General features: G+C 37.8%; 4 protein-coding genes across 5 annotated transcripts; 2 read left to right on the forward strand and 2 right to left on the reverse strand.

Moving 5' to 3' along the window:
• The first annotated feature begins 311 nt into the window (after positions 1 to 311).
• On the forward strand, positions 312 to 1,447 carry LOC129412579 (peptide YY-like). The gene is made up of 4 exons (XM_055166558.1): positions 312 to 369; positions 467 to 649; positions 722 to 802; positions 951 to 1,447. Coding segments are annotated over exons 1-4 (294 nt in total). The 5' UTR covers positions 312 to 367; the 3' UTR covers positions 979 to 1,447.
• A 314-nt stretch (positions 1,448 to 1,761) lies between these two features.
• On the forward strand, positions 1,762 to 8,208 carry pals2a (protein associated with LIN7 2, MAGUK p55 family member a). Its single transcript, XM_020937097.2, has 14 exons — positions 1,762 to 2,114; positions 2,990 to 3,072; positions 3,229 to 3,303; positions 3,565 to 3,683; positions 3,825 to 3,977; positions 4,451 to 4,597; positions 4,675 to 4,902; positions 5,382 to 5,513; positions 5,599 to 5,701; positions 5,801 to 5,872; positions 5,993 to 6,154; positions 6,223 to 6,425; positions 6,497 to 6,625; positions 6,713 to 8,208. Exons 3-14 carry the CDS (start codon positions 3,273 to 3,275, stop codon positions 6,887 to 6,889), a joined length of 1,656 nt encoding a protein of 551 aa, XP_020792756.1. The 5' UTR covers positions 1,762 to 2,114; positions 2,990 to 3,072; positions 3,229 to 3,272; the 3' UTR covers positions 6,890 to 8,208.
• A 362-nt stretch (positions 8,209 to 8,570) lies between these two features.
• On the reverse strand, positions 8,571 to 15,408 carry gsdmeb (gasdermin Eb). 2 transcript variants are annotated; one of them, XM_020937529.2, is made up of 10 exons: positions 15,276 to 15,408; positions 14,850 to 15,061; positions 14,589 to 14,781; positions 13,710 to 13,884; positions 12,634 to 12,754; positions 12,448 to 12,549; positions 10,139 to 10,266; positions 9,914 to 10,061; positions 9,756 to 9,829; positions 8,571 to 9,326 (listed from the first exon to the last, which is right to left on the reverse strand). In XM_020937529.2, exons 2-10 carry the CDS (start codon positions 15,052 to 15,054, stop codon positions 9,105 to 9,107), a joined length of 1,368 nt encoding a protein of 455 aa, XP_020793188.2. In that variant the 5' UTR covers positions 15,055 to 15,061; positions 15,276 to 15,408; the 3' UTR covers positions 8,571 to 9,104. The 2 variants fall into 2 exon arrangements, with proteins under 2 accessions (XP_020793188.2, XP_020793187.2); XM_020937528.2 differs by having other exon boundaries at positions 14,850 to 15,064; positions 15,276 to 15,397.
• Positions 15,409 to 16,102: 694 nt separating this feature from the next.
• Positions 16,103 to 22,317, reverse strand: LOC129412580 (oxysterol-binding protein-related protein 3-like). The gene is made up of 9 exons (XM_055166560.1): positions 22,149 to 22,317; positions 21,202 to 21,339; positions 21,002 to 21,065; positions 20,860 to 20,938; positions 20,642 to 20,786; positions 18,371 to 18,515; positions 18,158 to 18,284; positions 17,276 to 17,398; positions 16,103 to 16,788 (listed from the first exon to the last, which is right to left on the reverse strand). Exons 1-9 carry the CDS (start codon positions 22,260 to 22,262, stop codon positions 16,692 to 16,694), a joined length of 1,032 nt encoding a protein of 343 aa, XP_055022535.1. The 5' UTR covers positions 22,263 to 22,317; the 3' UTR covers positions 16,103 to 16,691.
• Between the last annotated feature and the right edge of the window lie 6 nt (positions 22,318 to 22,323).

A 22,323-nucleotide genomic window follows, 5' to 3' on the forward strand; every position in this document is an offset into this window, starting at 1 on the left:
GCAACATTTGGGTCATAAGGTACCATACCAGCAATACCAGCATGAAACATTTTATTGCTATATCTTCAAGGAGTTAATGATAATCTAAATCCAATTTTTGGATTGTTTTTATTTCTATATTTTCCCTTACACACAAGATAAATGTACATTGTAATTTCACAATTTTCTCCAAAGCAACATGGCATTTTAAAATGTAGTATCAGTTACTGAATCAGTGAAGAACAGTCAGTTACTCAGAGGTACTGTTGAGAGAGAGAGTCATCCACCCTCCCATCAGATGCAAGCTATATAAGTCCAAGAAAATACTGGGCTTATAAGATTCGTGGAAGAAGCAGTAAGTAATCAGACTAAAGCTGCGTCTATAAAAATGTAAGTTATAAGTTATTGTAATACTGACAAAAAATGTATTCTGTAAGTGTTGAATATATTAATGTAATCTTAATTTTTTTATGTGTGTGTGACCCAGGAACCAGTCCGGAGCAGTGATGTCCTTGAATATTCTGGCTTTCTGCCTTCTGGTGTGTCTCTTTTTGGGTTCGGAGGCATATCCAGTGAAGCCTACTAGTCCCAAAGAAGGCGCTCCTCCTGAGGAGCTTGCCAAATACTACTCTGCAATAAGACACTACATCAACCTTATTACACGGCAGAGGTCCGTTTGCTAATGGATAGATGAAACAGTTTGTCATCATGATGGAGTAATTTAATTGTCTTCTTTCGACAGGTATGGAAAGAGGGACATCCCAGACAATGGATTTCCAGATATACTGATGAGGGACAATATGCCAGGAGATAATTATAATGGGTTAGTGATCTCAATTATCTCATTATGATTTACAAGCTTTTATTTATATAATTAATTCTTTAAATAGGGCTTATGTAAGCATCGTACATGTCTTGTAATTTTATGTCAAAGTATATTATTTATGTCTAATAATATTCATTTGTTCTAGGTTTGATGGTTTGCCATTCTTATGGTAAAATGATTACTCACTACTTGTCACTGCCATGTGCCTATACACTTAAATTAATTTATATGTTATGTTCTGGTGTAATGATGACAGCAAGATTAAATGATTGTTTAACTCTAATATTTATAAGTTGGCATCATTTCTGTGTAAAGCCTGGAAGAAACGGCAGACTAGATTGTTTAAATGAATTAATTTGTGTTAGTAACACACTTCTGGCAACTGATTGTATGTTTATGGTGTCTTATAAGCCCACGAAAGGTCTGTGCATTTGTATCCCAGACACAATAATAATAATTTAAAAAATAATTAATTCATTATGTTGCAACGTGCATGCAATAAAAAATGTGTCAAGGTGTTCCTGTCTGTGATTACCTAATTTCTAATCCACCAGTCCCTGCAGCTGTTTTGGTAAATAATGGAGTCATAGTGACCTCTACTGACAAAAGGATAGAATACAACAGAGCTCGGGAAGTAGCGTGTAACATGAACGTAATGGAGTGTTTAACCATTGTGGTGTAAAAATACTAAATAAATATTGATTTTGTTTTATCTTAAAAACATTGTGTTTTTTTAAATCCTTGGATAATATGACTCAAAACGTGTATGGTAACACTGTGGCATGTTTGATTTCTTGTGATAGAATTTTGAATTTCTTTTGCTACCGTAGAAATATTTCTTTCTTTAAAAAAATAATGAAGGTAAAGTGAATTCTAGGCTGCTTATGTATCTCCCTGCTTTCTAAGTTATAGCGTCTCCTTTTACTGTGTGAGATTGTCCCGGATAGATCTGGTTTACACAAGTCTAGTAATGATTAGGTTCAAAAGTTTGATAACATCGTCTTCCTAGATCCGGTAGCAGCCCGCGTAGTATTTTGTTCACTATTTTGAGGTGTTATTTGCGGAAGAATTTACAAACCAATAGTTTTATTTGGACAGTGTGGACCGTAGAGTGTTTGGCGTGACTGAGGTGTCGGTGTGCGCTCCGCTTTGGCTGCGGCGGAGCGGCGGAGGCGGCGGCGTGTGTCACTGGAGGAAGAGCGCTGCTTTTGGGCAATCACTTGGAGAGATCTCTGTTTTAAGTTACTATTCTGGAGTCATGAAAAGAAGGAAAGTTTAATTACGCAACAGGCCCACTCAGATACGACTGGTAAGACAACACTCATTGATTTCATTCATAAAACCTCTGTTGGGGATCGCCTCACTTTTACGCTCGCTGTAGTACTCGTTAGCATACGGGCTACACGGGGGAAGCTAGCTAATGACCAGCTAATTTCGTGTTGCGTTTTTGTGATCCAGTGATGTTAAACGTTACAATATTCGAATGACATAGGCTATCATTATATTGTTTGCTTAAAAACGTAGTAAAATACAACATCTCTAGTATTATACTTCGCAATCCAGTCTGGAACAGTCCTAAGCTAGCCACACTACTAGCATCAAATATGATATTGCTTGTAAAACATGATTATTGATTATTATGTATACGTGACAGCATTTATTTTATCTTTAGTTTGGTTTAAATTAAAACAACATAGTTGTATTGGATGCTGTTTTGGTAACAAAAAGAATTGTTAATTAGCTACCAATGGCTTCCTATCGTCTCCTCCTGTGTTGCCTCACATTGGTTACACGTGTCTTGTGCAATGTGAGTTTTAAGGTCTGTGAATCTTCACTCTCTTGCTTCTTTGAACTACGTTTCTGTCAGACATTATGCCAAGACTCCGACTCCAGCTAAGTAAAGGTGACCTAAATCACGCTGCATCACTTTTATCCACTTAGTTTGGGGCTATGTAAGGAAAGTTATTTCAAGTAGATCTGGCTGTTTCATTCTCTAAACTGTAGCCCATACTGTCTGGCCCTTTATAAGGAGGAGTCCATAAAATGTAGTTATCATGACCTGATTGTACGCTCAAGCTGATCCTGTAACTTACTATAATTGTCAAACTATTTAAGTTATGTGAATAAAAATGGGCCTGCTACTAAATGAAAGAGTTTAACCTTAGGTTACTTTTTTTGATTCAGGACGAGAACCAGATGGGCCTGAAGCAAAGAAAAACAAGGCTCTGATTTGCACTGATGTTTTGTACAAAGGGAGATTCTTCTTGGTATGCTATTTCAATCAAATTACACGTTTGGCTTTGTGTATTTTTAACTACTTACTTACTTAAGGCTTAAGGTCTTGTGCCTTTCTTTTAATAATTTTGTACTCCCACGAGACACTACCATTCACATTAAAAGCAATTATGGTTATGTGTCTGTAGCTCTTCCATCATGAGTTTGCTGTGCTGAGCTGAGAAGAAAAAACATGACCGTTGCCAATGCGAAATCTGGAACTGGTAAGTCCAAAAGTTGAATCTAATGTAAATGTATAGTGTAAGTTTATTACTATGAGTCTTTGTAACTGAGCAGTTATTAAACAGCTCCATTGTAACATAACGTGCCTGTCACTGTTGCAGTGAGTCATCTTTTCTGTGAATTGGTTCATTCATTGTCAGCTTGTTCTTGCCTCACAAACCTACATTTGCTCAACAACTATACTGCACAGAGATTGTAGAAGTCTATGCAACATTTAATTTGTGCTTGATGTTTCCTTAAAGCCATGCAGCAGATATTGGACAATTTAAAAGACCTGCCAGTGGGAACAGGAGCCAAAGATATTGACTTAATCTTTCTCCGTGGTGTCATTGAGAGTCCCATTGTGCGCTCTCTTGCAAAGGTAATGAAAAAACTCCCCCAAAGTGCCAAAATATACAAAGTCTATACTGCAGAGATCAATAGGTTTAATAAATAGTAAGATGCCATTTTAATAATCAATATGCATGTATTTTCATTATTTTTATTTGTTATTCAACTAAAGGCCCATGAGCGTCTAGAGGACAAGAAGTTAGAAGCTGTTCGAGACGACAACATTCAACTAGTTACTGATATTCTCACCTCTCTCACTAACCTGTCTGAGAAAAATACTGCTGCTGAAGAACTTGCTAAAATACTCCAAGAACCACACTTTCAGGTAATTTCTTTATGCATTTTTTACGTCTGTTGCTCTTGAATCTTTGAGAGTAACTTTTTATCCAGAGAAACTTGTCATAGCTTTTCACCCAGCTTTTTTTAATCCAGCATGAAGTGCATTTGAGCCAGCTCCTCTTGCCTATCACTCCTCTAGTCTCCACCCTTTACAAACTGTGACACTGTAAGGAGGGGTGTTCTTTGGCCAATGGCATGCATGGTGCACACTGGTAAATGTAGGAGAGACTGATAACATTTTTAGTAAATCTTCTCATGTGCTTTTGCATCTTTGGCACTTGAACCAATGCAGGCTTCGAGTAGTTACTCTTGGGGTAAGATTTATTTTAGTTTTGATTGTAGTTTCTTGCTATTATAATACTGTAAGGGATGTTGCGTTTCCATTTTTTTGTTCACAATTTTATTTTTCTACTGTTTATTTTTTGCTTTATTAAGTTCAAGTGTCTGTTCTTGTCTTAGTCTCTGATAGAGGCTCATGACAAAGTTGCTGCGAAGTGCTACGAAATGCCTGCTGCTTCAGTCAACCATGATACTACTACCACTTCATTCATGCCAGCTGATGCTTTCAGGATCATTGGCATTCAGAAGAAAGCTGGAGAACCCTTGGTAAGTTATAGACAATTACTTTGTTGTTGCTACTGCCAATACAAACACTCCTTACAAATATATTATTTTCCTTTTAGGGAGTGACTTTCCGAGTAGAGAATGGAGATTTGGTAATTGCACGCATTTTGCACGGCAGTTCGATTGACCGACAGGGAATGCTCCACACGGGTGACATAATCCGCGAGGTGAATGGCCGCGAGGTCAGCTGTAACCCGCAAGAGCTGCAGGAGCTGCTGAAGCAGAGCAGCGGCAGCATCACTCTCAAAGTTGTTCCCAGTTACAGAGATGCCCCGGCTCCACCACAGGTACAACTACTGAGCATACATGCATTTTACTGCTCTGCAAATGTAGATTTAAAGTAATTATCATAAACTGTAAAATCAACAGTTTAAGCCATTTTAGAAGTGAGTGCACTTTACCTGAGACTGAATGAATGCTGGTTGACCTGTGTGACCGGAGAATGCTTGGCTTTTGAAAATTGAGACCAGACCATCTATAATTATCACTCCACACACTATCTGGGACGTACACCACTATTTCCTGAGGCACCCCCCACTCCTTACAGTAACAGGCACTGACAGCAGCTGGCATGCGCACACACAGCTTGTAGGACTATTATGTCACCCCCTTGGTTCTTGTGTCAGCGCTAGTGTAGTTGGCTTTCAGCAGTGGGCAGTTCTTGAGAGAAACATAAACTTGTATGTTTTGTAGACCATATTTAGTCAATGTCATTGGGAAATCCGCAAAATATTATTTTTGTTGTAGTAAATGAATTTGTTCTTAGGTCTTTCTGAAACCACACTTCAACTACAACCCAGCCACAGACAACCTGATTCCTTGTAAAGAGGCAGGACTGGCTTTTTCTAAAGGAGAAATTCTTCATGTAGTCAACAGAGAGGATGCCAACTGGTGGCAGGTGAGCTAGTAAACATAACGAATAAAAAGTATATTGCATTTTCCTAAAAAAAAATTGTTTTAGATACTACTCTTTCTGTTTGTAGGCCCGTAAGGTTGTCGGTGAAGGCACAGGTCTGATTCCGAGTCAGTTCTTGGAAGAAAAGAGAAAAGCTTTTGTGAGAAGAGACTGGGACACATCTGGCACTGGTCAGTTGATTGCAAACACTCAAAGCAATACTTCATGATTATCTTATTCTCTGCTACTTGTCGCCCCCAAGTGGACACTGACTGTTTTCTATCCCTTAGGTTTGTTCTGTGGAATTCGAATGTCAAAGAAAAAGAAGAAAAAAATTATGTACCTTACTTCAAAAAATGCAGGTATGTAGGAAACATTATTCTAAGTTTCTATGTTTTTTGTGGCTCTAATCTCCTTTTTTTAATGGTTCTCATTTACTTGTATGTGTAAATTAAAATTAAATTTTAACCTCTTTTAAATAGAATTTGATCGATATGAGCTGCAGATCTATGAAGAGGTAACCAGAATGCCACCTTTCCAGAGAAAAACATTGGTTCTAATTGGCGCTCAGGGAGTTGGCCGGCGGAGCTTGAAGAACAGGCTAATTGTCATGAACCCGCTGCGATATGGGACCACGGTGCCCTGTAGGTGTCTGAGTGATGCTGCTTAGATTCCCTGTGTTCAGAAGACACTAACGTTGGCTCCTCTTCAGTTACGTCACGGCCCCCACGGGAGGAGGAGAGGGATGGGCAGAACTACTGTTTTGTGACACGGGAGCAGATGGAGCGGGACATTAAGGACAGCCGGTACCTGGAGCACGGCGAGTATGATGGAAACCTTTACGGCACCAAGATCGACTCAATCCATGAGGTGGTTCAAGCTGGTCGCACCTGCATCCTGGATGTGAATCCTCAGGTTTGTATAAAACCCCTTTTTAAATTTTTGATGACTTAAAAAATGTCAGTAACAGTCTTCTATTTGTCCAGGCTTTGAAAGTATTGAAAACTGCAGAGTTCATGCCATTTGTAGTATTCATCGCAGCTCCCGAGCTGGACACTCTAAGAGATATGCACAAAGCTGTGGTAGATGCTGGACTAACAACCAAGTTACTCACAGTGGGTTTACTTAAAATGCATACTTCTAAAATAATGAAATGAATTAATAGAAACTAATGATGCATTCACTACATTTTGTATTGACAGGAAAATGATCTAAAGAAGACTGTGGATGAAAGTGCTAGGATTCGTCGAGCTTATAGCCACTATTTTGACCTAACTATTGTCAATGACAATCTTGACAAAGCTTTTGACAAGCTGCAGGACACAGTGGAGCGTTTGTTTGAAGAGCCACAGTGGGTTCCTGTCAGTTGGGTCTACTAACGTGCTGCCATTGGACAGACTAGTCCTCTGGGCCCAGATCTGACCAGGACCTGAAAAGTTTAACACTGCAGGAGTTCAATAGCAGCTTGGTGTGTATTTGTCTTCTCAGCAGACTATGCAACTCACAACCCATGTAAGTGTACTTATTTATTTGTGTAGTATTTTTAAACTGATTGCAGTTGGCAGTCATCTTACTGAAAACACTGAGAGGCAGTATATTTTAAAGATGATTGCCGTATTTTGTTATTTTGCATCTGAAATTGTCTAAATATTTATCCGGCAAATTAACAAGGGCTTGCTCAGTGAAAATATACCTCAGTGTTATGGTTTACAGGACATCACTACATACTACTTCCATTCATCTTTAAATTGTGCCGTTACAAAGTTAATTTAGTGGTCCTTCGAGTTACAGTTTTTCTCAATTGTGACATTTTTATGCTCAAGAAAGATGGCAACATATGTGTATAAATGTATATTATTGTCAACACACATTTAAAACATGTTTACCATATAATTACATAATTATTATTGGTGAGAGATGGCTTACTTCCACTATTAGTACTTCTTCTTCCTTCGTCCAGAATTAAAATGTGCATGTATCATAACTGGTAAAAGAGAGTTAAATTGCGATTAAACTCAAGTATGTATTTTAAGGGGAGATTTTGTGTATTTTCATTTTATAAAAATGGCTCAGAAATTTTAAAATAAAGCCATGACAAACATAAAACAATGGTTCAGATTTTGGTAAAACTTTTTTTTCCTAGTTTTTATATCAATATTTTATTTTGACTATTCTGACTTTGCACAAATTTGTTGTGCTATCCTGCCTGTTATTTGTAACCGAAACACTTTAAAGCCACTTTGGTCACAATGCATTGTCCTGTTCTGTTTTGAGAATCTGCTACTAAGATTTCTTATAAAGTTGCAAATACAAATCTTACTCTAACTTTAGCATTGTGTCTTAGTAGATTAGACTTGTGTTGCATAATACATTTGGTTAATGTAAGCGATTAAGAAAAACTGTAAATGTCATGTCAGTGTTGTAAACTTTGTTATACAAGATTTCATGCAATATAAATGTGTTTAATTCATTTTAAATCATTTTCTGTATTATTAGATTTCTTAGGTCTGATAAACCTCTTCATGATTTGAAGGTTTATGTTGAGATATACTTTTTCAGAGAATTTAGCAGGGAACATCTCTGTGAACCATACCCCTTTCATGAAATATTACTAAATAACAGTTTTAAAGTAATTTGATCTTTTACAGATGGCAAAGAATATGTATTTTTCACATGAATAAATGTTTTTCTAAATGTCTTTTCTATCTTTTATCAACATCACACATTTAGCCCCACAACATTTGAGACTTTACTAATTATTATTTAACAAAAGTTATTAAATTGTATGAATACAATTTTCCAGTCATTCAAGTAACTTCTTCATTTCTGATGCTTTCTGTTAAGAGACTGGTTTAAATATGAGATCTGAAACTATCACTGCTTTGTTGTTTACATTAAGAAGTAGCTGACATTAAGTCCATTGAACTACCTGGATTGCAGCATTTGCATTCAGTTTTAGCAGATTGTTGTCTAGCTTGCTTCTAAAACATGTGATAGAAAATCTAAACATTATACAGAGGTCACCATACTCTATAATGAGAAACCATAAAGAAGCACAAATGCTGCAGGTATGCTTCTATTTATAGGTTAAATTCTCATCCACAAAATCTTACTTTTAAGTAGTTATAAAATATGATAGCACAAATAAAAGTAATATTTAAAAATACATGTTAAAACATAAAAGTATTACCCATGCACATACATAAAGAATTTAAAATGTGTATACTGAGAATGGCAGTGAATAAAAAAAGGCAGTAAATGAAGTGAACAAAGTTCAAGGTGCAGTATGTAACTTCTGTTGAAGGGTCCATCACAAGCAGGAGACACCAACAGGTCAAATTACAGGTCAGATCTATGGAGAAGGACCCCAGTCACAGTAAGAATATTCTTATCAGGGTATGATTTAGCATAAAACACATGTAAGTGATTCACTGGGAGGTGAGTTTAATGCTGTACATTGGAATATTCCAAGCAATGCAATAAAATCTCCACCTGAAAAATTACATAGAGCACCTTTCAGAAAAAACATGTTAGATATGCATGCAGGTACAAAAGGAGGTCACATAGGCAGTGTTATGTAATCACTTGAGAACATCACTGTGATAATGAGGCCAGACCCCTCAGAGCGATGCAAAGGATGATGGGAAGGTTTCCTGCCTCCTGCTGCACCTCTGTCCTTAAAGAGTCTCCGTCTTTTTTCAAAAACACATTTGAGGAGCTGAACAGACACTGCACTCTGTCAAAAACCTCTTCTTCCAGAGTAGTTTGTCTCATGGCTGTGAGGGGGAGCTGTCCATCTCCAAGTAAACATTGTACCTAAACAGAAAAAACACAAGTAACCCCTCAGTTCTGTAGTAAATATTGTGTGAGTGAATAAGCTGGTGTCTGACTGATTGTTGCAGGTGTTGCAAGGAAAATTATGCCAAAAAATGGCAAAGGAAAAAAAAGTACTTTGCCATCCAAATACAAAATGTACTTAATAAAATTCACCGATTAACAAACTTGTGTCACCAGGTGTTTTTGATTGATCAGATAAATAAAATAAAATAATTTTATAAAAATGAACACACCCTGCTCAGGACAACAATGACATGTTGTAATAAAAAAGAAGCTGTCCAAATGGGAAAAAAACATTAACTGCAGCCTGCTACCATGTAGCAAGAGATACTGAAATTAACAGGAGTTGTATGGACATAAACTGTATTCTGAACGGTGATGTAAAAAAAAAAAAAAAAAAAAACTCACCAGTAGTTCTAGGTCTGGCAGTAATGCAGAGCTGCAGCACATTCGCAGTAAAGCTAGACACTTGTTAGACATCTCTGAGGTGGAAAAGAGAAGAATAAAATTCATCAACTGAACAGTCAACACCAATTCAACAATGATGCACAAAAATCCTAACTGACCATCTACTGCACTCAGAACAAGGTGAAGCGCTTTGATGACAGCGTCTTTGGATGCACCACTCTGTGCAACCAAGTCCAAAATGTCCTGGATTTGCTGTTGATGCTCTTCCACCGAAGCAGAGACACCACCGTAACACAAGTGGTGCAGCTAAGAAAACAAACATGTGCATATATGTGAATATGTAAAATACTGTAGTTTGTTATATAGCTTTGAGTTTTTCTTACAGAGTTTTGAAGTAAAGACAGAGCTGTGCGATCATCTATAACTTCTGTGATTTGCAGGAGCAGAGAGGATTTGGTTTGAGATGGGAGGGCTGAAAGCACTTTGAAATATTCCTTAAACTCTTCCAGAACTGCCAAAAATAAAATAAAGAACATGATTTGATATTTTCTAGTGACTCTAAAACATATTTGCTGCCATCACAGAAATATTGTAACCCAGAGTCTAAAGGGACAGATTTTCAATTGTGTCCCTAGATACAAGGTAAACATGTTCAATTCAAATACAGCTTTTACTCATATCAGCTGTAATTTGTATGTATTCTTAATTATTCTTATAGCCTTCTAGAGCTTATAGCGTTATAGCTTTACTTCAATACGTTTACCCAATCAAAAAGCAGAATGAGCCTCACGCGAGTCTCTCATTTGGGTTAAAATCCAATTGTTTTGAACCTGAATGGACACTCTCTGATTTGATTCCTCACTGCATAAACCACAGCACCTGCACCAATCAGTGGTAGTGCAGCCTCTGCGACTTAAGGGCTGAATTCTGGAGGTTCTGAGTTTTCACATGAGGCCTGGCCCGGGTTTGGATGAGATCCGTCCTGAGTATCTTAAGTCTCTGGATGTTGTGGGGCTGTCTTGGCTGACACGCCTCTTCAACATCGCGTGGCGGTCGGGGACAGTACCTCTGGACTGGCAAACCGGGGTGGTGGTCCCTCTGTTTAAGAAGGGGGACCGGAGGGTGTGTTCCAACTATAGGGGGATCACACTCCTCAGCCTTCCCGGTAAGGTCTATGCCAGGGTACTGGAGAGGAGAATCCGGCCGATAGTCGAACCTCGGATTCAGGAGGAGCAGTGTGGTTTTCGTCCTGGCCGTGGAACACTGGACCAGCTCTACACTCTCCATAGGGTGCTCGAGGGTTCATGGGAGTTTGCCCAACCAGTCCACATGTGTTTTGTGGATCTGGAGAAGGCATTCGACCGTGTCCCTCGTGGTGTCCTGTGGGGGGTGCTCTGGGAGTATGGGGTCCGGGGCCCTTTGCTAAGGGCTGTCCGGTCCCTGTATGACCGGAGCAGGAGCTGTGTTCGCATTGCCGGCAGTAAGTCAGACCTGTTCCCGGTGCATGTTGGACTCCGCCAGGGCTGCCCTTTGTCACCGGTTCTGTTCATTGTATTTATGGACAGAATTTCTAGGCGCAGTCAGGGGCCGGAGGGGGTCCGGTTTGGGGACCACAGGATTTCATCTCTGCTGTTTGCAGACGATGTTGTCCTGTTGGCTTCATCGAACCAGGACCTGCAATGTGCCCTGTGGCGGTTTGCAGCCGAGTGTGAAGCGGCTGGGATGAAGATCAGCTCTTCCAAGTCCGAGGCCATGGTTCTCGACCGGAAAAAGGTGGCTTGCCCTCTCCGGGTGGGTGGGGAGTCTTTGCCTCAAGTGGAGGAGTTCAAGTATCTCGGGGTCTTGTTCACGAGTGAGGGAAGGACGGAACGTGAGATTGACAGGCGGATCGGTGCAGCTTCGGCAGTGATGCGGTCGCTGTATTGGACCGTTGTGGTGAAGAGGGAGCTGAGTCAAAAGGCGAAGCTCTCGATTTACCGGTCAGTCTTCGTTCCTACTCTCACCTATGGTCATGAGCTCTGGGTAATGACCGAAAGGACGAGATTGCGGATACAAGCGCTCGAAATGAGTTTCCTCCGCAGGGTGGCTAGGCGCTCCCTTAGAGATAGGGTGAGGAGCTCAGTCACACGGGAGGAGCTCGGAGTAGAGCCGCTGCTCCTCCACGTCGAGAGGAGCCAGTTGAGGTGGCTCGGGCATCTGTTCCGGATGCCTCCTGGGCGCCTCCCTCGGGAGGTGTTCCGGGCATGTCCCGCCGGGAGGAGGCCCCGGGGAAGACCCAGGACACGCTGGAGGGACTATGTCTCTCGGCTGGCCTGGGAACGCCTCGGGGTCCCCCCGGAGGAGCTGGAGGACGTGTCTGGGGTGAAGGAAGTCTGGGAGTCCCTGCTTAGGCTGCTCCCCCCGCGACCCGGCCCCGGATAAGCGGACGAAAATGGATGGATGGATGGCCTGGCCTGTCCATATACTGAGTTTCCTTTGGGACTGATAAAGTATTTATCTATCTGTCTATAGTGAGAATGAGAAAAACATGTGTCCTCTATATGCACTGGCAACCCAGGTTCAGTTGACTGTATTTTTTTTTTTAAATAAAACAGTTGAGTGCAAGGCTATAGTTTCTGAGAGAGTCAGCAAAGTAAAGGAATTGTTACATAGTCTTGGTATGTCTATTATATGTTACGCTACCAGTAATTACCTGGTCTGAAGTCAACTTTTTCAGAGTGGTGTAATGGAGCCAAACGGCCATTGCTATCCACTTCCTCAAATCCTCCACTGACAGTTGACATCAGACAAAGCTCTATGGAAACGTCAGAACATTTCTATTTAAACAAATTATTACCAGACACAGAATTTCTGTTAAATTTAGTAATTGCTTTTTTACTAAAGTGCCCATCATGCTTCACTTCCAGTTCAATGAGGGCGTAGGCGAGCGTGGTATGAGGGGGGATCTCCATGGTAACATTACTGTCTTTGCTCAGGCTGGCATTTTCCTTCAGTGAAACCTTGAGAAAGCAGTCAAAATGCAAAGTTCAGAATACAGTATCTATTATTTGTATATAAAATGCAGAACTGGTATAATTATTTATTTCCCTTCCCACTCTCATCCATTGATAAATTTTACTTCCTAATTTTACTACTATCCACAGTCAAAATTGTACATGGTAAGATTTAATTTGGACCACATTAGTCTATGTGTAATATTTTCTATGAAATGATAAAGTAAATGTACATTTTTAAAATGGCATTAGTGAGAATAAAATAAACTATGTAATTACAACTCCAAAAAGTAAACCTAAATATGCTCTAATTAACAAATTTCAATATTTTCTTTTTGTTTACCTTAGTGTCAGCAATAATGAATAGTTTTTAAATCATGAGGCACGAGTAAGTAAAAATAAGTATCTTATTTCTCATTCGTGGTTATTTTGAGGAAGTTTTGTGCCCCATAAAACAGGTCATGCTAACCCATAATGACTCAGTGCTGTCACCAAAGTAAGTGACCCAGACTTTAGTGGCCAGCACTTCCTGTACACCTGGCATAAACATGTGAATATTTCATAACTGAAAGCAGACCTCTTAAGCAAGTGCATTTACTCACCCGAGGTAGTATTTGAAGTGATTTGTGAATGTTTAAGGAATTTTTAATTACTTATTTTACAGTTGACGATCAACTGAATCCAATGTGTCCAGAGTTGTTTTTTCACCAAAGGACGCAACATATAGAAACATATTTCTTTCAGAGGGCCACAGACTGTTGATCAGTACAGCAAGACTTTCAGTTAGATACCTTTTACATAGGTTTGAAAGACCTATGTAAGGCACCTTTTAAGTCTTGGAACACTAATTTAAGGTCTGTATCACAGTGCAATGAGATGTTATTGAGATTGCAATAACAGTACCATCCATAGGAGCTACCACAGTTTGAGAACAACATATTATTACATGTTTATAGCATACCTTTGTGACTTTGGCTCCACATACAGTCAACATCCCACCAAATTGCCCTTCTTTCTGCACTTCTTCAATGACAGAACATGGTTGGGTCGTCAAAATGCGCTCCTTGACAATCCCAAACACCTGCTTGTTGTTTCTCATAGTCTGCTCAACCAAACAGTGGGACATGTCCAAAAGCCTGAAGACGAATGATAGAGAATAGGTTTAAGAATAGAATAGGTCAAGTGATGTTATAATAATTGTGACTAGACAACTATGAATTGTAATTTTGATAATCTGGACTGTATGGACTCTAAAACAAATGCTAAAAAATCCTTTTATAACAAAGATAGGGGTATTGTTAAATCAAAATGTAAAAATAGTACATTAGAAATTATTGTTGACTAGCTGATAAATTGAAAACATAAACAAAACCTGTTGGACTATACCAAGACTAAACCAGGACTAGAACAGGATCAAACCAAGTCCACATCAGGTCTAAAGTGGCTTGAATCAGGACCAGATCAAGACCAAATGTGAGTGCACCAACCAAGACAAGACCAGGATCAAACCATAAACTAGTGTGAAAGCAGCCTAATTTTGAAGTGGAAAACAGGCGAGAATTCAAACGTAGAAAATGACTGTCAAATTGCAGATGTTTTGACCTGATTTATGGTAAATATATCTGTAATTACTTGGTCTAACATGAAGAAAAACATTTATCATCTTCTCTCAGCACAACTTAAAATAAACTATAATTTCATATATAGAATCCTACACAATGTATATACTTTTTAGAGTGCTTGCAGTTACTGTCATGGTGTTAATAATCAACCAAAGCTTCTTTGTTTTTTGCAATTTTATGGATGGACAAAGATCGTTTTTTCCTGTTTACAGACTAACCTTTCTTTTGAATCTTTAATAAGTTTTGGCATGCCCAGTTCTTCTTTCTTGAGGCTCCCAAATGATGACTGCAATTTGGAGGTGTCTTTTCCCTCCACACTGACATTGTTTTGGATAAAGTTTGCACCAACGTTTCCTTGGATGTTGTCTCCAAATGTGCCATTGTACTTGATAAATTCTGACTCTGTAATATCTGTAAATGAAAAAAACAATACTAATACATTGATAATTCTAATGTAATAAAGACACAGTTGGTGATACCTGGTTGTATTGGTGTGCCTCCTGCTAAAATATCATTCAGAGTAAAATCCGTGGGAAGATATTTGGGTTTCTGCCAAAGCCAATATCTTTTCTTCTTTATAACCACAGTTAAAAGTGAAATCGTGTCATTCAAACTGGACACCGGTATGAGAGAGCGTCCACGATCCACTTCTTCCACAAAATTCCGCGTAGCCGTGGCAAACATGTCGAAACTGCTGAAATTAAAAGGTTATTAATCTGTTAACACGTATAATTATCTGCAGTAATTTGTAGCCATATTGATCAAGTAATAAGCTGCCTATAAATGTGTAATTATGGACATGCACTGAACAGGCAACGCTAACCCGGTGTTGTTTTTATCGAACACGTTGTTTGTAAAAAGCGAAAGTTCTTAATGATCAACGCAAAACAGGCACTCAGACTTACCTCTACTAGTTTGCACTTTGCAGTATTTCAACCAAGACAATGAGCCGTTTGGCAAGTTGTAACAGACTTCAGAAGCTTAACATAAGAAGAAGTCGTTTTGGACAAAGAGTGACTGACGCCCCTTTACTGTACACGCCTCCCTCTTTCTAGGAAGCGAACTAAATAACTAACAAAATTGTTATTGTGTTATAATAAAATTAATAAATTCATTAGTAAAACAAATAATATGAATAAATCTACATTTTTTGACGCACTATAAAAATAAGGTTCTTTTTTTTTTTTTTTTTTTTTTTTTTTTACGTAAGCTTCGTAAGCTTACGTACTGATCATTGCGGACGCCCTCTAGTGGTAGTATAGGATGTTAAGAAAGAGTTGAATCATGTGTTATGTTGTATCGTCATGTGATGTGTGCAGTGTTCAAAGATTATTTTTCATTATTAGTGAGAGCAGGGGGTAATGGCGTACACAACTATAGCCTAATAAAAAGTGTATGAACTGATCTATAATTAAAATGTTAATCTAAACAATTTAATTGGCCCTACATAGTATGAAATACTGTTCTTAATATATCTCCATATATTAATATATCTGTAATAATGATAATAAAATGGCATTGTAATTATTACAAGACAACATGGTCATATTGATTCGTTGGCTGTAAATTCAATGCAAAAGTGACATATAAAGAAATAAATATAATGTGAGTGATAATAACAACCCATACTAGAATCTTCTGCTATATTTTTTCTGTTAAAAATGTGCATTACACACAGATGCTATTCAAAATAATAATTAATAAAACTCCTGCTACAATTAATCTGCATTTGGATGAAAATTAAATTATGAGTCACTTACATAATTCAAATGTACATTGCAACCAACTATAAATGCAATTACATCATTAAACAATATTGTTTATTGGAGCTCATGGAGCAAAGTTTAAGACACATCAGTCTGACAGTCCATATTGTTGTAGAAGACACTGTTGCATCGAATGAAATGGTTTAAGACTTGCTACAAATTTTAGCTCAAATTCACATATACACAAAGCATAACAAGAGATGAACAATCCTTGTAAAACATAATCATGATATAACCATTAAGGCATAATGTGGATGCAGAATAATTTGTTTTTAAGTAATGGCAACCGATATAATGTTTCAGAGGTAGTCCATGAAAAAAACAGCAGCTGAATTTAACATTGTTCCTTAAGCTCATGTAAATTCATTAAAAAATCTGCTTTCCACTATTTCTAGTTAATGAGATCAATGATTACATTCACTGTAATTATTCAAATTTTACATTATATTCTTGCATAAAATGTGTGTAACTTAAAAAGCACTTGTATTTAAGGCCATACATGATGAATTGCAACAGAGAAACTGAGCCGAGCCCGTGCAGTGGGCTTCTGCAAGATCACCACAGTGTTGGGAAGTCTATGTGTCCAAAGCCTGGGTCTGTCCTCAGCTCCCAGTAAGTGTTGGTACTGACCCACGTGTCGTCTTTAGATTTCCTACAAAGAAAGACACACAAGAAATATGGATTATTCAGTGTTTCTCTGAAATGTATTATAAGACTATGCAAGATTTTTCTACAAATTTTATCAACATTATTTTTGCCGTGGATATCTTAGTGCATCTTTCTATTGAATTTTTAAACATCATTCAGTATAATATTGATTTGATATATATCCAGAATGGGCAGTGACTGAACAGTTGGAGCCATAAGGGCTGGTGGGCAAATCCTACTCCAGTGTGATCTTTTGCTGTGTCATTGGGCATGACACTGGATTTCAGTCACTTGAATGTGTTGTGTTCATGAGTGATTAAACTGGCAAAAATAAAATAAAATAAATGTTGAGCTTTTTTTTTTTTTTTTTTTTTTACTAAAGAGAACCACCATTAGTCTTCTGCTCCTCACTCTAAAGGGGAAACTAAAAAATAAATCGGAAAAATTTTTAATTCAAAACAAAATAGTAGTGCCATGAATCCTTTCCTTACCTAAAGAATTTGGGTTGGTGTGCCACATTGCTCTCCTCAAGAGTTTTGCGCCGCTCCCTTTGCATTTCTTCAATTCGCTGCTTCTGCTCCTCAGCCTCCTCCAGCTTCCCCTCCTCCAGCAGTCTGCCAGAACAGATTTTCAGGGAAAATGAATTTTTAATGTGTGTCACTTATCTTTTCAACCCTTTTGGTAAGAGTCCTCGTGCATTCAATTTCAATCTTGAAAACTTTTACAGAAGGATAGGATAGTGTAGGGTTGTGAAAAGTATCTAAAATCTGGTACTCATTTGAGCACATATCAATACTAAAAAAAAGTCACATTCAGAGGACAGAAATGAAACTTTCCTGAATTGCTTTAGATGATCTTAAAGTGTATCAGAACAAGTATAAGACTACATAGATTAGTATAAGCGTATAGATCACGATGGAACCTACCTAACTAACTGACCAACTAAGGGATTGCATTTTATTATTATCACAACAGTAATATAAGCAAATGTAAAAGAAAGTACTATTACTTATGTTAAAAATCGCTTTCTCATGTCTAAAGAAAGTGTGTTTTTTATTATCAGTGTAGTATTGGAATTGGTATTGAATATTGAGTCTATTCCTTAGCAGTTTCCTGGGCAAGCTATGTTCCCAAAGTTTAAAAATATGCCAAAAAGAAAATGTAGCCTGGAGCTATTTTAAAATAGTGATAAAAATAGAATATGTGTCTTTTGATCATTTGACAAACCTAGATTTATTTTCTCTTTCTCAGACTGTGTGTGGTATGTTTGATCAAAACGTTCTCTTATCTGACTCTTACTGATCACAATTTCAAACACTTATTTTTATACCTTATCTGAAAAACTTTTATGCTTTTATGACAGTTATTCTAACCTTTGGTCCACTCGCAGTCTGGTGTCTGTCGGTGGTAGCAGCAGTTTAAGTGAGGGGTGCAGCTCATTCAGCTCAATGGCAAACTTGGTAAAGCCATAGTATTTCTCAAAGTCTACTGGAATTGCACCTATAGTGAACACAAAAGGTATTATAAACAGCCATTAATAACAGCAGCAAATCAACTGAAATATCTTTAAAAGCTTGAATTCCTACTTGCTCTCCAGACACAGGTGGCTGATGGAGGATCTCCACAATACACAGCTTCATGCCATTTTCCAAAAAGTCTATGGACAACTTTTCCTTTTTTATCAGTGACAGTTCCCTCGATTTCATTCACACTTGAGTTCCAGTATTTAGCCTGCAATATATAAAAATGTATTATTGTGCAATGTCTACAAATACTTATATTATAGTATATTACTCTCAATTGATTCTTGTGAGTTTTTAGCCATGTTATACTGTTATTAATTGTGTTTTGTTTAATTCACGTGTTTGAGTAATCCTTTACTATTAGTCTGTCTACATCTCCATAGCTCAAAATACTCAGTTCCACCTTGTGATGGCTTGTAGTGGTAGTTTTGAGGTTAACAGCCACCTTTTACCTTTTGTTCAATAGAGATTGGGAATTCCAGGGTTGAAATCACCCAAATGATTCTAGTCAAGGTGTACGGAGTTTAAAAACACAGTGGAGCACTTCCTGTATTACCACATGACATCACAAGGTGGAACAGAGTGTTTTCTGTTTGAGAGAATAACTAAATATGCATGATTTGTGTGTTAAAAGTGTATGAATGAAACAAAACACAACTCCTGATAGGAAGCAACATTATAACATAGATCAGAATACAGCGTGATATGGCTCTTTTTCCTCATACTGATCGATCTTGAGTTTAAACAAAACATTTTTCTTATTTTCAAAAACAAAATAAAAATGCCTTTCAATATTTATTTAATGAACACGAACAATGAAAATCTCAAAATTCATGACAAGTGACATTTAACACAGAAAACAGTTTTCCTCTAAACAGTTTAACAGTTCAATGTATTCCTCTAAAGTTCCTCTAAATTCCAAACTCTGCTCCACCTTTACTGACAGAGGACTGGAACAGAGGACCCCTAGATTAAAAAGACCAAGGCATATCATTGACAATTAGACTTCTTAGAAATTTTAATCTCGATAATAATTCGATTAATAGTCCAGCCCTACTTCCAAACGCTGTGAAAGACCTCCTCTGCCCGCCGCCTGTCAAGCATGGGCTATAATGAGCCATGGGGGTGCATAATGAAATCTGACAGGTCTTGGCTTGCTGTCCAGCGCAGCTTCAAGAGGCATTTCAAACAGAGAAAGCCAAAGCAATTAACCTTCTCCTTTTAGTGAAAGCATCAACAAAACACAACAAACAGGGACAGTTTGTGTGGGCAAACAGCTTACATATGTGTCTGTGGATTGAAGTCTTTGGAAGTCAGTGAAATGGGTGACAAGCAAATATGGGCTAAACTAAGATTATCAAAGTCTTTGTTTACTGAAGTCAAATGCGGCAAGGACAAATACAAGCAAGTTAAACTAAAAAGTGTACTTTAGTCTAGTGGATGGGATTGTTTTGTCAAATCACACGACACCTATCATGTTAGTTTTATAATGACTTAGTAAGTTAGGACTGAAACAAGTTAAATAAAAACAAATAGATTAACCTAATTCAATAATGAGGTCATTGTTATCTGGACTACACAGAAAGTACTTGTCCTGTATTTTTTATTTATTTATTTTTTTTGACTCCAAAAAAAATCACACATATAAGTTACACAGGAAATGTTTAGATGAAAAGAAAATTTTGTCTTAAAGTATACTCATTCAAGATGAAGACGACCATTTAGCTTCATCAAACTTAGTAAGAATCTCATATAGACAGACCTGGTTTCAGATGATCACAAGTCTATACGGTTTAACAGTGCAGATTTTCTCCCGAAAACACTCATCTAAAAGCTGAATAAAAAGATGCAACCACACTTTTGCGTCTTCTGTTCAGACCATTATTATATAAACTAGCCTCAGTTTCAGAGTTTCAGATACAGAGCTTGAGTGTCTCTCTTGACTTGTCAACAATCTAGCAAAGACTGAATGAACAAGGGGAGTATATATAGATTGCTCTGGGATGATTTTGGAATGAGTGGCAGCTGTAGGAAAAATGGTGAGGTAACAAAAGAAGAACTGGAACAGGCTGGGAAATGGAGCTGAACTGGGGATATCTTGTAATGGGGATAGCAATGGGACTGTGAACTGAGACAGGTTTACACAGTGTTTAAATGTAGAGTGCGGGTCATGTGCCTGTTTGTTTGTCTGGTTGTGGCATCATCTGTGAAGTGGCTATTGAGATGAGGCCAAGTAGGTCCATTGTTTTAGCATGTTTTGGTGAGATCACCTATGTAAATAAGTATATTTTTCTTTTAAATATTTGTAATGAAAACACACATTTCAGCTTGTACCTTCACAAAAGTGATCTTGCACTGACACACATCATTGCTGGTGTTTCTGATGGTGATCTCTCCGTAGTGCTCAATCCAACGCTGGCCACTCAGAATGTTATGCACACAGGATGTCACCTTGTTCCACTCGTAGTGATCTCCAGATCTTTATAAATACATTTATTGTTATATAATAAACACAACTTCATATCTTTACATTCCAACATGACTTAACATACCCAGTCAGAGTAACATGGGTTGTACCAATAGGAACAATCTCCATAGATTTCCCCCAAAACTTATTCTTGCATCTTACATCTACAAAATAAAACCGTTAAAACACATGTAAAACACATTATAATTTACAACTTACTCCTTTACCTTGCCAGAAGATATAGTTTTTTGATTCTGCATGACAGGCTGAAATTGGTGGATGGTGACTGACCTGTGCAAAAATATATATTTAGTGAACAATAATAATAATAATAATAATGATAATAATGATACTATAATAATAATACATAATAATCTAATACATAATAATACATGTGCAACTGAAGTAAACTAGGATGTATCCATACTTGTTCAGCCAGAAACCGAAAGCCTTTATCTGGCCGATCACATTCGTATGTCTCTCCAAGGACAGGATTAAAAGGCTTTCCTCCAGTGCGATAGTAGCTGGATGCGTAACCTGATACAACAAACGTGGCAATGTAAACCTAAACAAATTGGGAAAAAAAAGAATCCTTAGTAGGATCAGATGATGAGAATAAACATGTGAAATTGTATTGTGTTGAAATATTGTGTTTTTAATTTTCAAAAATAGTACTGATGAAGTATTACTACTGAAATAAAAGTTACATTATTCTTAGTTATTCTGTTTAGTGCTTAAACCACTAAACAGTCCACACACATTGAAATAAGAGCCCACTTCTCTTTTGGCTTCCAACACTAGATCGGCAGGATATTTCTATTTTTATCTTTTTTTATTTATGTTTTTAATTAATGTTACTAGAGCCTTTAGTTTATTTTTTATGCTGTCAATGTATGACACCAAGGTACAGCAACCATACCTTAAATTTCATTACAGAAATATATAACTGGAACAGTTTTTATACGCTTTATATATAATGTGTATATTGAACACAATAATCCATATTGAAACTAGTATCACAACTGGATAGCCATTTGAGCAAGTATAAATAATGCAAAAAATAAGTTATGTAGACACTTCACCCATCTTGCCTAGTGTGAATGTGGTGCGTTTGTGGTGGTCAGAGGGGCCAATGGGGCAGATTTCTAGCCTTGCTTCCATTAGTCTACCCCAGGGCAACTGTAGCTACAATAGTGCTTAGTGTATATAAGACTATGTTGTTTCATTTTCATCCAAATACTGAATCACTGAAGCAAGTGAGTTTATTATACTTTTAATTGAACAAAACACATAGTTGAAGATGCTAACATGCACTGGTTTGCTGTGTGCGCTATAATACTAATATTAATGCATTATTATGACAACATACTGTACCATGCGTTCAAAGGGGTCCTGGGTGCCAGCGGCCCGATCTAGCAGCTCACTGTACTCCAGCTCCTCACACAGACGCTGCAGGGTGTTGAGGGGCTCGTTCAGGTGCACGGGCATGGCCACTTTGGACAGGTCTTTCCCAATGTTGTTCCTCAGGATGTTCCACAGGCTGATGGTG

Source organism: Boleophthalmus pectinirostris, unplaced genomic scaffold (assembly GCF_026225935.1).
Source record: "Boleophthalmus pectinirostris isolate CB_2022bp ecotype Guang Dong unplaced genomic scaffold, ASM2622593v1 HiC_scaffold_89, whole genome shotgun sequence".
In the NCBI taxonomy this organism is placed as follows: Eukaryota; Metazoa; Chordata; class Actinopteri; order Gobiiformes; family Gobiidae; genus Boleophthalmus; species Boleophthalmus pectinirostris.